This window comes from Artemia franciscana, chromosome 17, assembly GCF_032884065.1.
Source record: "Artemia franciscana chromosome 17, ASM3288406v1, whole genome shotgun sequence".
In the NCBI taxonomy this organism is placed as follows: domain Eukaryota; kingdom Metazoa; phylum Arthropoda; class Branchiopoda; order Anostraca; family Artemiidae; genus Artemia; species Artemia franciscana.
In genome coordinates, this window is record NC_088879.1 from 40,622,716 (window position 1) to 40,635,919 (window position 13,204).

The 13,204-nt window shown below is 35.4% G+C and overlaps 1 protein-coding gene across 1 annotated transcript in view; it reads right to left on the reverse strand.

Moving 5' to 3' along the window:
- Positions 1-3,564: 3,564 nt before the first annotated feature.
- Positions 3,565-13,204, reverse strand: part of LOC136038237 (serine/threonine-protein kinase PLK4-like) — a 70,213-nt gene continuing 60,573 nt past the window's right edge. The window contains exons 12-13 of the mRNA XM_065721343.1: positions 12,558-12,734; positions 3,565-5,508 (exon numbers count right to left, since the gene is read on the reverse strand). Coding sequence (XP_065577415.1) covers positions 5,296-5,508; positions 12,558-12,734 — 390 coding nt within the window. The 3' untranslated portion in view covers positions 3,565-5,295. The remainder of the gene's footprint in view (positions 5,509-12,557; positions 12,735-13,204) is intronic.

A 13,204-nucleotide genomic window follows, 5' to 3' on the forward strand; every position in this document is an offset into this window, starting at 1 on the left:
CTAATAAATTGCCTAAATTAGGCCAAGAGTCGGGTAAGACGGACCCCACGTTGTCGTAAGTAAGACGGGTAAGACGGACTGACGTTGGTCAAAAAGTCCGTGTTGCCCACCCCATAGGATAAGACAGACCAGCCTTTAGGGGAAGAGGGATTTAACTGAAGAAAGATGAATTGTCCCTAAACCGATTTATTTGCAATGCTTAAAAAATAGTAGAAATAAAAAATAAATGTGTGTAAATTCTAGATTTAAGCACTTTTCAAGGACAAATATAAGTGAAAAACAAAATCAGCCGATTGTCCTTTCCGTCCAATAGGTAGGTCTTGGCAGCTTCATGATGACCTCTTTTGTCCGTACGAACCTCATCTCTTCATTGGCCACGAATTTACTCGACGGAACTAACCGCTTCCAAGACTAAACTTGGAAACCATTAGATTCACAGTCACGCACAACTCCATCGTAATTCCTGAGGCTCTTAGCGGTTGGAACTTTCACAGCCAAGGAATCACCAGATTTTGGTTTGGTCTCATCAAGAAATTCATCCTCTGACCAATCCAAATGCAAGCTGTCATCGCTTTTATCACCCAGCGAGACATGTTAATTGTGGCTATCTTCATGTTCTCAAGCTCTTTGGAGAGGTTTCTCTTTTGAGACCATTTTTTGAGTTTTATTTTGTGATGTTTTTCTTTTCAACTCAAATTCTTCTTCCAGTCTGTTTTTATGAAACTAAATATTAACCAAGTGACATATAACGATCGCAAATTCTGTCGGTCTGTCTGTCTCGGTTTTACTAGTTTAGGCACTTCCAGATAAGCTAGGACGATGAAATTTGGCAGGCGTGTCAGGGACCAGATTAAATTAGAAATAGTCATTTCCCCGATTTGACCACCTGGGGAGGAGTGGGGGAACGTTTAATTCGGAAAAATTAAAAAAATGAGGTATTTTTAACTTACGAGTGGGTGATCAGATCTTAATGAATTTTGATATTTAGAAGGACCTCGCGTCTCAGAGCTCTTATTTTAAATCCCAACCGGCATTAAGCATCTGATTTTCCTTTTAAATCAATTTATTGATTCTTAGAATTTTGCTAGAGCTCATGCTATATGAGCTCTTGGCTCTTCCGGCCTCGGCATAAGTGCCATATAAGCTCTTAGCTCTTGCTTTTCAGATATGTTCTTTAGAATTTTGGAATTTGTTCTTTTCCTAGACGTAAGTCTAGGAAACATTTCTAGTCACATAAGTCACTGGGCTGCTGATTGTTGGCAGTACATTGTTATCTAAGCCGTCGTCACCAAAAATGGTTTATACAGCTACATACTGGTCTGTCCTAGGATACGCCTCTGGTGCTGGTTGACTGGCCACGAAGGGGCTGAGAAAGTCGTGATCTTGAAAAAATCTCCCATCAAAAAGAGTATATTCCCGTTTTTGGAACCCACTTAGCATGTTTTCTATGGTGAAAGCTCTTGGAGAAGCGATTTTGATTTCATGGATGGTAATCCTCCTGTTTTGGATCGAAATGGTCCACAAATTATTGTATTATCGCTTCAATGGCCCGTCTATAAACAGCAACATCAACAGGATGCAGCTTGTGACTGCATTATGACAAAAGCGTTGAGACGTCAGTACCTTTTTCTCTACCAACATTAACCCCACTCAACGATACCAACCATGAAGAGCTTTAGGAATTATGACAGAGTTGTGCGTAACTGTGAATCTGACTGTTAAAACGCAAAATATGTTCTGGTCTTGAGAAAGCATGAGGGTTATCAGCCCTACGCGTGTTAATTATTGCTCGTTTTGAGTTTGAATTGTCCGTTTATTGTAATTTCTGTCCGTTTTCAGTTTCATTCGTTTACTGATAGTATTTCGTGATAGTTTTAGGCTTAGAAGACTATTTGACTTTATTTCTACTCATTTTTGGCTTAATGAAGCTCCTTACTTTTCTTTGAAAAATTTGTTTTGGAGAAAAAGCTTTTAAGTTATTTTCTGTTCGTATTTAATTGACGTAGTCTTTGAAAAACTAGCGTATTTCACACGTTTTCAATGTTTTTTACTGAGAATCTACTGAGCCAATGTTATGACTACATTCAATCTTTTTGTAGATAATGATCTATATGATAAAACATTGAAAACTAGCGAATTTCACACGTTTTCTCGGGTAAAATACGCTAGTTTTTCAATGTTTAAAGAGGTTTAGATTATTATCTACAGAAGTTCTGAATTCTGCCATAACACTGGCTCAGTAGATTCTCAATAAAATACACTGAAAACGGTGAACTACGCTAGATTTTCCATGTTTAAAGCGGTTTAGATCATTATCCACAAAAGGTTTGAACTCTGTCATAACACTGGCTCAGTAGATTCCCAGCAAAATACATTGAAAACGTGTGAAATACGCTAGTTTTTCAATGTTTAAAGAGGTTTAGATTGTTATCTACAAAAAGATTGAACTCTGTCCTAATTCAGGCTCAACGTCATAATTCTGGATTAGTAAATGGATGAATCTGAAACCAATGAATACCACGATATAAGTATCTTGTTCTTTTAGTGAAAGTTAAAGCTGTAGGCTTATCACAAGGTTATACATTTCAAGAGATCCAACATACAGCGGAAATGCCCTTCTATCGTAGATGCAGAGAGTATGTTTATATTTAGCTCATTATACTTCTTAACATTCGGCAAAAATTTCACCTCAATACGGCTTATTATTTTCGGGAGCATCCCTTTCCCAGTAACAAATCTTGCATGTTGAAAATAGAAAAATTGAATAACTTTCAATCCTTGCCCCTGGGGAAGTAAGGGGATTATATTTTCCAATAAAATACACCTCCGACAAAGCTTTTATGGCCACCCCTTCCATAAAAAACATATAGGCCCAGGGACATAGCTGAGAAATCTTTGCCTCCCTCTAGTTCTTGATTTTTTGTACCCTGGAGGCATTGTTTGAACTATTTTGAACAAGATGGATATCTCAAAGTTAGAAAAGGGCACTGGGAAGCTAATTGCCTTACGATCACTTTTGACTCTTAAAATGAAACTAGAACTTTCAACTTTCAATCAAATGAGCCTCTTCCGAAGTTTGTAGGACCACTCCTTCCACAAAAACCTTGTATGTCCTTGGGGCATACCTTACAACCCTTGTCCCCGGGCTATGGAGAGGGGTTGGGGTGTATCCTGAAGGAATTGTTATATGAATCTTGGAGAAAAAAGGGCATGAAGGGGTTAATTACCCTCTGCTCAATTTTGACTCTAAAGAAAAAAATAATAAAACTAGATACCATTCAAATGAGCCTTTTCCAAAGATTATTCGATCATCCCTTCCATAAAAAAACCTTATATGCCCCCGGGGCATAACTTAAAACACTTGCCTCTGGACTCTACGGGGTTGTTTTTTTATTAACAGATCTTCGAACTATTCTGAGCATTAAACGGTGTTTTTCAACGTTCACCAGTCCATTTTCAACGATTTTTTGTTTATAGTTATCAGTTTTTGTATATTTATAAAAAAAAACAACCCATTAACAACTATAAAACCCTAAAACCAGCTCTAAAATAGTATAAAAATAATCAAACTTATGAAAACTAGTATTCATATCCTCAAAGATAAAATACAAACATCACAGACTTCCTAAGTCATTCCATAAAACACTGCACTGTAATTGTCAAATTTAGGATCCACATAAAGGTAAAGTTAAAGATATTAAGGTTTATACACCCTCTAAAAGTGATTCTGTTCTATTGGACATATACAAATTACATTTCTGAAGCCTTAATGCCTAAAAATTTCAATGTTATTCAATATTTTCGAAAGCATTCAGTAGCTGAGTTTCAGTTTTATCCATCTATTTTTTTTAAAGTTTTTTTTTTTTTAAGATTTAGATCATTATCTAGAAACAGTTTAAACAATGTCATAATTATGGCTAAGTAAAATACGTTGAAAACGTGTGAAATATGTTAGTCTTCATTGTTTTTAAGAGGTTTTAATAATTATCAAGAAAAAGTTGGAATTCAGTCATAATGCACTCCTAGAAACTGCTCAACACATTCTCAGTAAAATACGTAGAAAACGTGTAAAATACGTTGGTTTTCAAATTTTTTAAGAGATTTAGATCATTATCATTATCTAAAAGTTTTAATTCTATCGTGATTCTTGGCTCAGTAAAATATGTTGAAAACGTGTGAGATGTGTTGGTTTTCAGTGTTTTTTTAAGAGGTTTAGATAATTATATAAAAAAAAAGTCTGAATTCTGTCACAACTCTGTCTAAGTAAATGGCTCAGTGAATTTTCAGTAAGATACACTGAAAACGTGCAAAATACATTAGTTTTTCAGGATTTTGAAAGGTCTAAATAATTATCTATAAGAAGTTTGAATTCTACTATAATTCTGGCTCAGTAAAATACGTTGAAAACCTGCAAAATGCGTTAGTTTTTCAATATTTTTAAGAGTTTTAGATCATTATCAAGAAAATTTTTGAATTCTGTCATAATTCTGGCTCAATGTCATAATTATGGCTTAGTAAATGGATAAATCTGGAACCGAAGAATACTATGATATCAGTATTTTGTTCTTTTGGTACAAGTTACAGCTGTAGGCTTATCGTAATATCATATGTTTCGAGGGAACATAAATCTTAAATTGTAAATAATAATTACCACAAAAATTCTAGTCTCCTAGCAAGGTCATAACCAGAATGTTATGTTAACAGGGGGAGGATGGAGGATCATAGTGACTAATCAGTAATATAAACAAAATATAAAGTCATGTAAATAATGGGACGCGTTCCGATAAGTAAAGTAAAATGGTTAGACACAATTATAATCCTAAATTAGTGCAATTTACAAATTAAATTATACACTTGAGATAAATATGAATGGATGGGGTTAAAACGGTGAAACGCCCAATGGCTATGCAACATGTAATTATTTCAAAAACAGAATCTATATCCCCCGAAGATAAAAACTATAATAAGGAATACAAAAGGACGACAGAAGTGAATACCATATATGGGGAACATTTGGTTTTCAGTTGGGATGAATTCATAGATGTAGCTAGAGACTGTCTAAAATTTTAACTGTTCCCTGAAAAAGTCGTCTAAAGCGAATATAAAGCTAAATCCTGAAAAATGACACTGCATATACACCCCTCCACTCTCCCCCAGAAGGGTTTCAAGCTACACCAGAAATTAAGTTGATGATCTTTCTCTAATTAATCACAAAACTGTTGCGAATCGTCTTTACCATGTGACATATAAGTTCGGAAAAGCAGCCAATTATCTTGAGTGTAATTTCAAGTGAGATTATCTCAAACCGGAAGGTAACTTTTTAAGGTGTTGTAAAAACTTTGGCACTTGCGATAGTCTATGTTCTACATCTGCAGGAAGAACAGAATTAGGAGGAAACCGAATTGAAACAGGGTCAGTTTGTCTACGCACTTTAATCGCTGCAGTGTAGGGTGATATGCTAAGCTCATATTTGTCACTGAAATATATGTCCAATTCTCCATTAGTACGCTAAAAAAGGAGAAATCCATTAGAAAAATCATCTAAATAGTATATATAAAATAGCATAATAAAAATAATAAAAATATAATAAAATAGATAGAAATAGCATATTATAAAATAAAATAGGTATTATAAAATAGCATACAAAACAGACAGGCAGGAGGCCAGACCTGTACGCAAATTAATAACGCAGTATAGCATGTCTAAATTTTCATTAAGGAAATAGCCGTTTAAAGCAAAACCTTGTTTTAATGCAGTGGATTGCCATATAGGTTGAACCCCAGCTCCGCATCATACATTTTCAGTATTCTGGGCTTAAGACGAATCAGTTACAATTCGTTTTCAGCCACTATGCACACTCTCGTGTTAAACCCGGGTTTTTTTGAACTTAGAAAGCCCTGAAATATCGAGTTCTAACTTGGGGTTCCTCAGTACTTAGCGTTGAAATTCATAAATGAACCACAAAGGTGATTTCAAAGTTGATCTGTTCACATAGGACATCAAAAAGGTTTAAAACGAAATTTTTAATTGTTAAACATTAGTGCCTGTGATCCATTTGAAAAACAAGAGCTAAGAGCTCATATGGCACTTGTGACGAGGCAAGAAGAGCTAAGAGCCAAGAGATCATATGGTATGAGCTCTAACAAAATTCTATGAATGAATAGATTGATTTAAAAGGAAAATAAGAGGCTTAATGCCGGTCAGGATTTAAAATAAGAGGTCTGAGTCACGATGTCCTTCTAAATATCAAAATTCATTAAGATCCGATCACCCAATCGTAAGTTATAAATACCTAATTTTTTCTAATTTTTCCTCTCCCTTTAGCCCCCAGATGGTCGAATCTGGTAAAACGACTATATCAAGTCAATTTGTGCAGCTCCCTGACACGCCTACCAATTTTCATCGTCCTAGCACGTCCAGAAGCACCAAACTCGCCAAATCACTGAACCCCTCCCCCCAACTCCCCCAAAGAGAGCGAATCCAGTACGGTTCCGTCAATCACGTATCAAGGACATTTGCTTATTCTATCCACCAAGCTTCATCCCGATTCCTCCACTCCTAGTGTTTTCCAAGATTTCCCCCTCCAACTCCCCCTAATGTCAAAATATCTGGTTGAGATTTGAAATAAGAGCTCTGAGACATGAATTCCTTCTAAATATCAAATTTCATTAAGATCCGATCACCTATTCGTAAGATAGAAATACCCCAATTTTCACGTTTTCCAAGAATTCCGTTTCCCCCCTCCAACTCCCCCCTATGTCACAGGATCTAGTCGGAACTTAAAATTAGAGCTTTAAAGCACAATATCTTTCTAAATATCAAATTTCATTAAAATCTGGTCACCCTTTCGTAAGTTACAAATACCTCAATTTTCAGAGTTACCCCCCCCCCCCCCCCAACTCCACCAAAGAGAGCAGATACGGTCCGGTTATGTCAGTCACGTATCTTAGACAGGCTTTTATTCTTCCCATCCAGTTTCATCCTGATCTCACCGCTTTAAGTATTTTCTAAGATTTCCGGTCCCCCCCACTGCCCCCTCCCAATTACGCTGGATCCGGTTGAGATTTATAATAAAAGATCTACGAGGTTAAACGAGGTAAAGTTACGAGGTCCTTCTAAATATGAAGTTTCATGAAGAACCGATCACTCCTTCGTAAGTTAAAAATACGTCATTTTTCTAATTTTTCAGAACTAACCCCCCCCCCAAATAGAGTGGATCTGTTCCAATTATGTAAATCACGTATCTAAGACTTCTGCTTATTTTTACCACCAAGTTTCATCCCGATCCCTCCAATCTAAGCGTTTTCCATGATTTTAGGTTCCCCCACCCCAAATTCCCCCCAATGTCACCAGATCCGGTCGGGATTTAAAATAAGAGCTTTGAGACACGATATCCTTCTAAATATATAATTTCATTGAGATCCGATCACCCGTTCGTAAGTTAAAAATACCTCATTTTTTCTAATTTTTCAGAATGAACCCCCCCCCCAAACTACCCCAAAGAGAGCGGATCCGTTCCAGTTATGTCAATAATGTATCTAGGACTTGTGTTTATTTTTACCACCAAGTTTCATCCCGATCCCTCCACTCTAAGTGTTTTCCAAGATTTTAGGTTTCCCCCTCCCAACTGCCCCCAATGTCACCACATCCGGTCGGGATTTAAAATAACAGCTCTGAGACACGATATCGTTCGAAACATCAAATTTCATTAAGATCTGAACAACCGTTCCTAAGTTAAAAAATACTTCAATTTTTCTATTTTTTCCGAATTAACGGGGCCCCCACTCCCCCCAGATGGTCAAATCGGGAAAAAGACTATTTCTAATTTAATCTGGTCCGGTCCCTGATACGCCTGCCGAATTTCATCGTCCTAGCTTACCTGGAAATCCCTAAAGTAACAAAACCGGGACCGACAGACAGACAGACCGACAGAATTTGCGATTGCTATATGTCACTTGGTTAATACCCAGTGCCATAAAAAACTCTGCTCTCTTCCCACCCTTCCCAACCCCGCGTTTTAGCTCTAAGACCCTCGTTGTTTATTCTTGCGGCACTACATACGTCCAACCCACGTTGGAACCCGCTGAGTCTGAAAAACGAGGCACAGTCAAGTTCATCATCTAATATTATTAGCCTCATTGATCTTTCCGTTTTTTTAATAAGAGCTCATTATAAATACATATCATGAAGATTTATCTATAAAATATATCTCTCACTGACCACATAACATACTCCACTGAATCCGTTTGCCTCATAAGGCATATCTTATGGAGTAATGAAACTATCTTTTTGCCGGAAATATCTCGTGATATTTCATGAATCAATATCACGAGTCATCTTCCACGACTCGTGACAATATCACGCTAGTTGCCTCCCGATTATTTCTGATTCTTAAAAGAGCACTAGAACTTTCACTTTTCAATCAAATAAGTTTCCTCTAAAGTTTACTCAACCATCAGTTCCATAAAAACCTTTTATCTTCCTCAGACACAATTTACAATCTCATAATTTCTAATATTGCAAGATTTTCGTTTTATGTCAGTAAAAGCCGCTGATGTTTAAGGGGTTGAACGAATGAATTAAATTTATCTCAGTCGTTAGAGCATCATTCTCCCATTCCAGGGTTTAAAGGTTCAAACTTGAAGTTAAAACTAAAGTTGAAGTTGAAGTTGACGATGAAGTTACGGTCGCTAAGAAGTAAAACATTGAGAATAAAAATATTCCTTTCTGGGTAAAAGCGGTATTTGTTGGTAAAATCTACCCCCAACAAAGGATACTGCAAATATACACTAGATTCGTTGCTATGTCGATAGAACTTACAAGAGAAAACCCTTATTTTAACATACAAAATCAACAAAGGGGTTGAACGAATGAATTAAACCTATCTCAGTCGTTAGAGCATCATTCTCCCATTCCCGGGTTTAAAGGTTCAAACTTGAAGTTAAAACTAAAGTTGAAGTTGAAGTGAAGTTGACGATGAAGTTACGGTCGCTAAGAAGTAAAACATTGAGAATAAATATATTCCTTTCTGGGTAAAAGCGGTATTTGTTGGTAAAATCTACCCCCAACAAAGGATACTGCAAATATACACTAGATTCGTTGCTATGTCGATAGAACTTACAAGAGAAAACCCTTATTTTAACATACAAAATCAACAAAGGGGTTGAACGAATGAATTAAACCTATCTCAGTCGTTAGAGCATCATTCTCCCATTCCCGGGTTTAAAGGTTCAAACTTGAAGTTAAAACTAAAGTTGAAGTTGAAGTGAAGTTGACGATGAAGTTACAGTCACTAAGAAGTAAAACATTGAGAATAAATATATTCCTTTCTGGGTAAAAATTTGTTGGGTAGAAAATCGATACTTAGACTAAAATATGCACGTAGATGGATAACATAGAATGTAAGGAATTGATGGACAAGGGCGTACCCGGATTTTGTTCGGGAGGGGGGTATTTTTACCAGGGATTTACAACAACAAAAAACTTAAAAAAAAACAAGGTTTATTTACATTTTTCTTATGTTTTACTTGTCGGACATTTCTTTTTTTTGTGGGGGGGGAGTTATTCGATCCCAGTAACCTATCCCTGAATATGGCCTGGGTGGTGATGGGGGGTATATTTCCTAAGTAAAAGAATATTCCTAATTTATTTCATTTTGCGTATAACTTATTACCGTCTTTTGAATGATTATATCTACTTCAATCACTGAATTTTGCTCAGACACGAAGACGATAATTATAACATTGATAACGTTTCTGAAACAGTTTATAATGGCGCTACGTTAAAACAATAAATTTTAGCATGCATAATTGACCTAGATTTTGACTATTTAGGGGACTACCCGAGCAAAGCAATTACCCCATCTAAAGGCAGAAGACTTGAATCTTTGTCAAAACAAAGCGAAGGCCTTATGCGAAAGGAGGTGAAAAAAGTGGCAAAGCCGGTTTTCTGCGACAAAAAGACCCACTGAACAGGCCTTTTTGGCTAGTTACTTCCTCAATTTGCTGATATTTTTGGCTTTGCTTACGGCAAAACCAAATTCCACTTTCATATTGCCTAGGATACAAAATTCTAGAAGACGAAAAAAATTTAATTGCGACGATTTTCTGTTTGATTATTTCCCAATATTTTATTCCCAGTCGACTTTTTGTGTGTTTCAGCTGCAAAAAAATGAAGGCTAGAATACATTTGACAAACAGTATCACAATGACTACATCAAATCGCAAATGAAATCTGCGGTTAGAAAAAAAAGCAACAGTGAGAATCACAAATAGTTTTATAGGAAAACATATCCTATAAAATGCGTGATTCTTTAATACATTAAGAGGAAGGAGAAATTGAAATCGCGCAAGACTTTCTTAGCTCAATTATTATTGAACCTCATGAATTGAAACCTCATGACGTAAAACAGAAGAATAACGGATAAATACCCTTTAAACCAGTTCAGGTTCAATAAATTAAAATAAATTAAATAAAACATCCATACTTCACTACATACAATTCATACAATTCTAAACATATTCTCCCGTCATTGCCCGGTCAACAACACCACCCGTTGACACGTCCAGCGAAATAAACAAAAATACAAAAAAATTATAATAAAAAATAAAAGACACCAAGAACCCTGGAGAAATCCAGGTCCAGTATAATCAAAAACCAGATAAAATGGGAACAAACTTAACATCCCAAAGGCGATCCGCATTAACTAACAAAAACTCACTTATCACAAACAAATTCCAATATATCAACATAAATTTAAGTTTTCGTTTGGTTGTTTGAATTGATTTTGAAGTATCCAATTTAGAACTGTGCATCTATTTAAAACATCTTTTATTTTTAGAAAAATACGCTTTTTTAGTATTTTTTTTTCCCAGTGTGGTTGTATTGATCCTAACCTGACGCCATGACATTAAAAAAAAAGTTAACACTATCTGTATTTGGATGAAAAGGGACAACAAGTCAAGCTTTAATTATCGTCTATGCCAGGGCTTCTTAAACTTTTGTAATTCCCGACCCCATTTATGATTGCGAGTTTCTTAACGACCCCAGCAAATATAAAAGAAAAATAAATTAATATTTTTTAATGATATATTTATTAGGTAACAATATACATATGCATATGAAAATATATAAATTTAGAATTCGTTTTGAAACATATAAAAATCTAAAATTGAAATTTGCGCAAAATGTTATAGAAATGTTTTTATTATAGTCTCAAAAACAAAAGTGGATTCTGACCGTCTTAATTCTCTGGAATATATCCAAGTAGTTCCGTGGTAAATATTAAATTAAAGTTTACGTTAAAAATTTAATGAGATGGATGTGCCTGTTTTTTATTGCATAACAAATCAAATCTTTGTGTAATGTTTGAAACTGCTAGACGTAAGACCTCTTCAACATTTTTGATCGCTGAACGATATTGGGATTTAATGTGTGTTAAAGCTGAGAAAGTAACTTCACATAAATGTGTGGTGTTGAATGGCAGAAGTACATTTAACGCCATATCGGCGATTGTGGGAAATTCAGTTCTAGTTCCAATCCAGAATTCAGTGAAGGGCTTTTTTTGGAATTATAGTTTTAAGTTTGAGTCACACGAAAGCTCAGCAAATTCCTCTTGAGCTTTAAGTGGCAGATGATCAATCTTACTTAATCCAATCCAAAACGGCCTTTGAATCCAAACTATTTTTTGTAAATCAATATTTAATATAAAATATGTCCGGAACTGTATTTCTAGTTCCTTTAAGTGATCTACAATAGTTTTTGCAATAAAAGTTTTACGATGAATTTTCTCAATTACAAAATTGTCGACACTAGAAAACATTTCGAACGAATTTTTTTCGACCCTACTTTTCCAAATGGTGGCATTTTTAATAAAACTTTCAATTTTATCGTTTGAAGTAAATATATCGCAATTTTTTCCTTGAAGAGACAAGTTAAGATCGTTTGACTTCGCAAAATATCTGACAAATAACACAGCTTGGATAGCCACAAGTCATTTTAAAAAAAAGCAGCAAATTCACATGTTCGTTCAGTTAAAAATATTTCGATCTCGTCCTTTAATACCAATAATCTTTTTAAACTTTGACCTCTTGACAACCATCTTACTTCTGCATATAATAACAAAATTGTGTAGTTGGAATTCGTATCCTTACAGAGATTTGAAAATAAGCGATTGTTAAGGGCATGGCTCTTAATAAAATTTATGACCTTAACAGCATCCTGAAGCACATCGTTCAATTCTGGTGCTATCAACCAATTAAGAAGCGCCCAAAGGATTTTTACATACCGGGACTGTAAGGTCCCGTCGGTCGCAAAGGGTTATATTTATCTACGATGATTGTTATTTTTCTTTATAAAAACAATTTTAGAAGTTAAAAAACATTTTTTGTTAAATTGTATTTTTATCACTCGCGACCCCATAATTTTGCTACGCGACTCCAAATGGGGTCGCGACCCATAGTTTAAGAAGCCCTGGTCTATACGATTCATGCATTTCCTAGTAAAGACATCTATATAAATATTATCAGAAAAATTACTTAGGTAAAATATATCCTTACCTCGACAATTCTTCCTAAGCCAGGTACATCCGCCCTCTTCACTCGGCTTCCACTGTATCCTTCAGCAACAGATACATCATTTATGCCTTTTGTCCGGCCGAGTTTTCTATCTGATTGACTATTACCTGATTCCCATCTACTTGAGATTGTGCTTACCGAAGTCCCAAAAGAGGGCATCTAAATAAAAGACTGATATCATTATCATAGATAGCAGCAGCAACAGATGAGAGAAACTCAAACGATCCAATAGAAGTTTACTATCCAGTTCAGAAAAAAAAAAAACACATATAGTAGAAAACGAAAATAAAAATAGGATATGTATTATTATTTTCTCTTAAGAAAATAATGATATGTAGAGTTCGTTGATTTTTGAATCAGCTTGGTCAAATTAGTGCCTAGATTAATTACTTTAATTAGTGCACTAGAGTGGCTAATTAAAGTAAAGCCAAGAAAGATAATCTCTTTTAGAGGGGAAGCTGGCGTATCTTTTTCATAGCTGTATGAAAATGACCAAGTTTTAAATGTTAGAAAACTTTTGTTAATTTACATGCAACCATACCTGCACACGAATGGGTAAGAATATATTTTCATCCAGAAAATGCCTCAGATAGTTTACGTTGTGATAATTATCAAAAAGCGACGGGGAA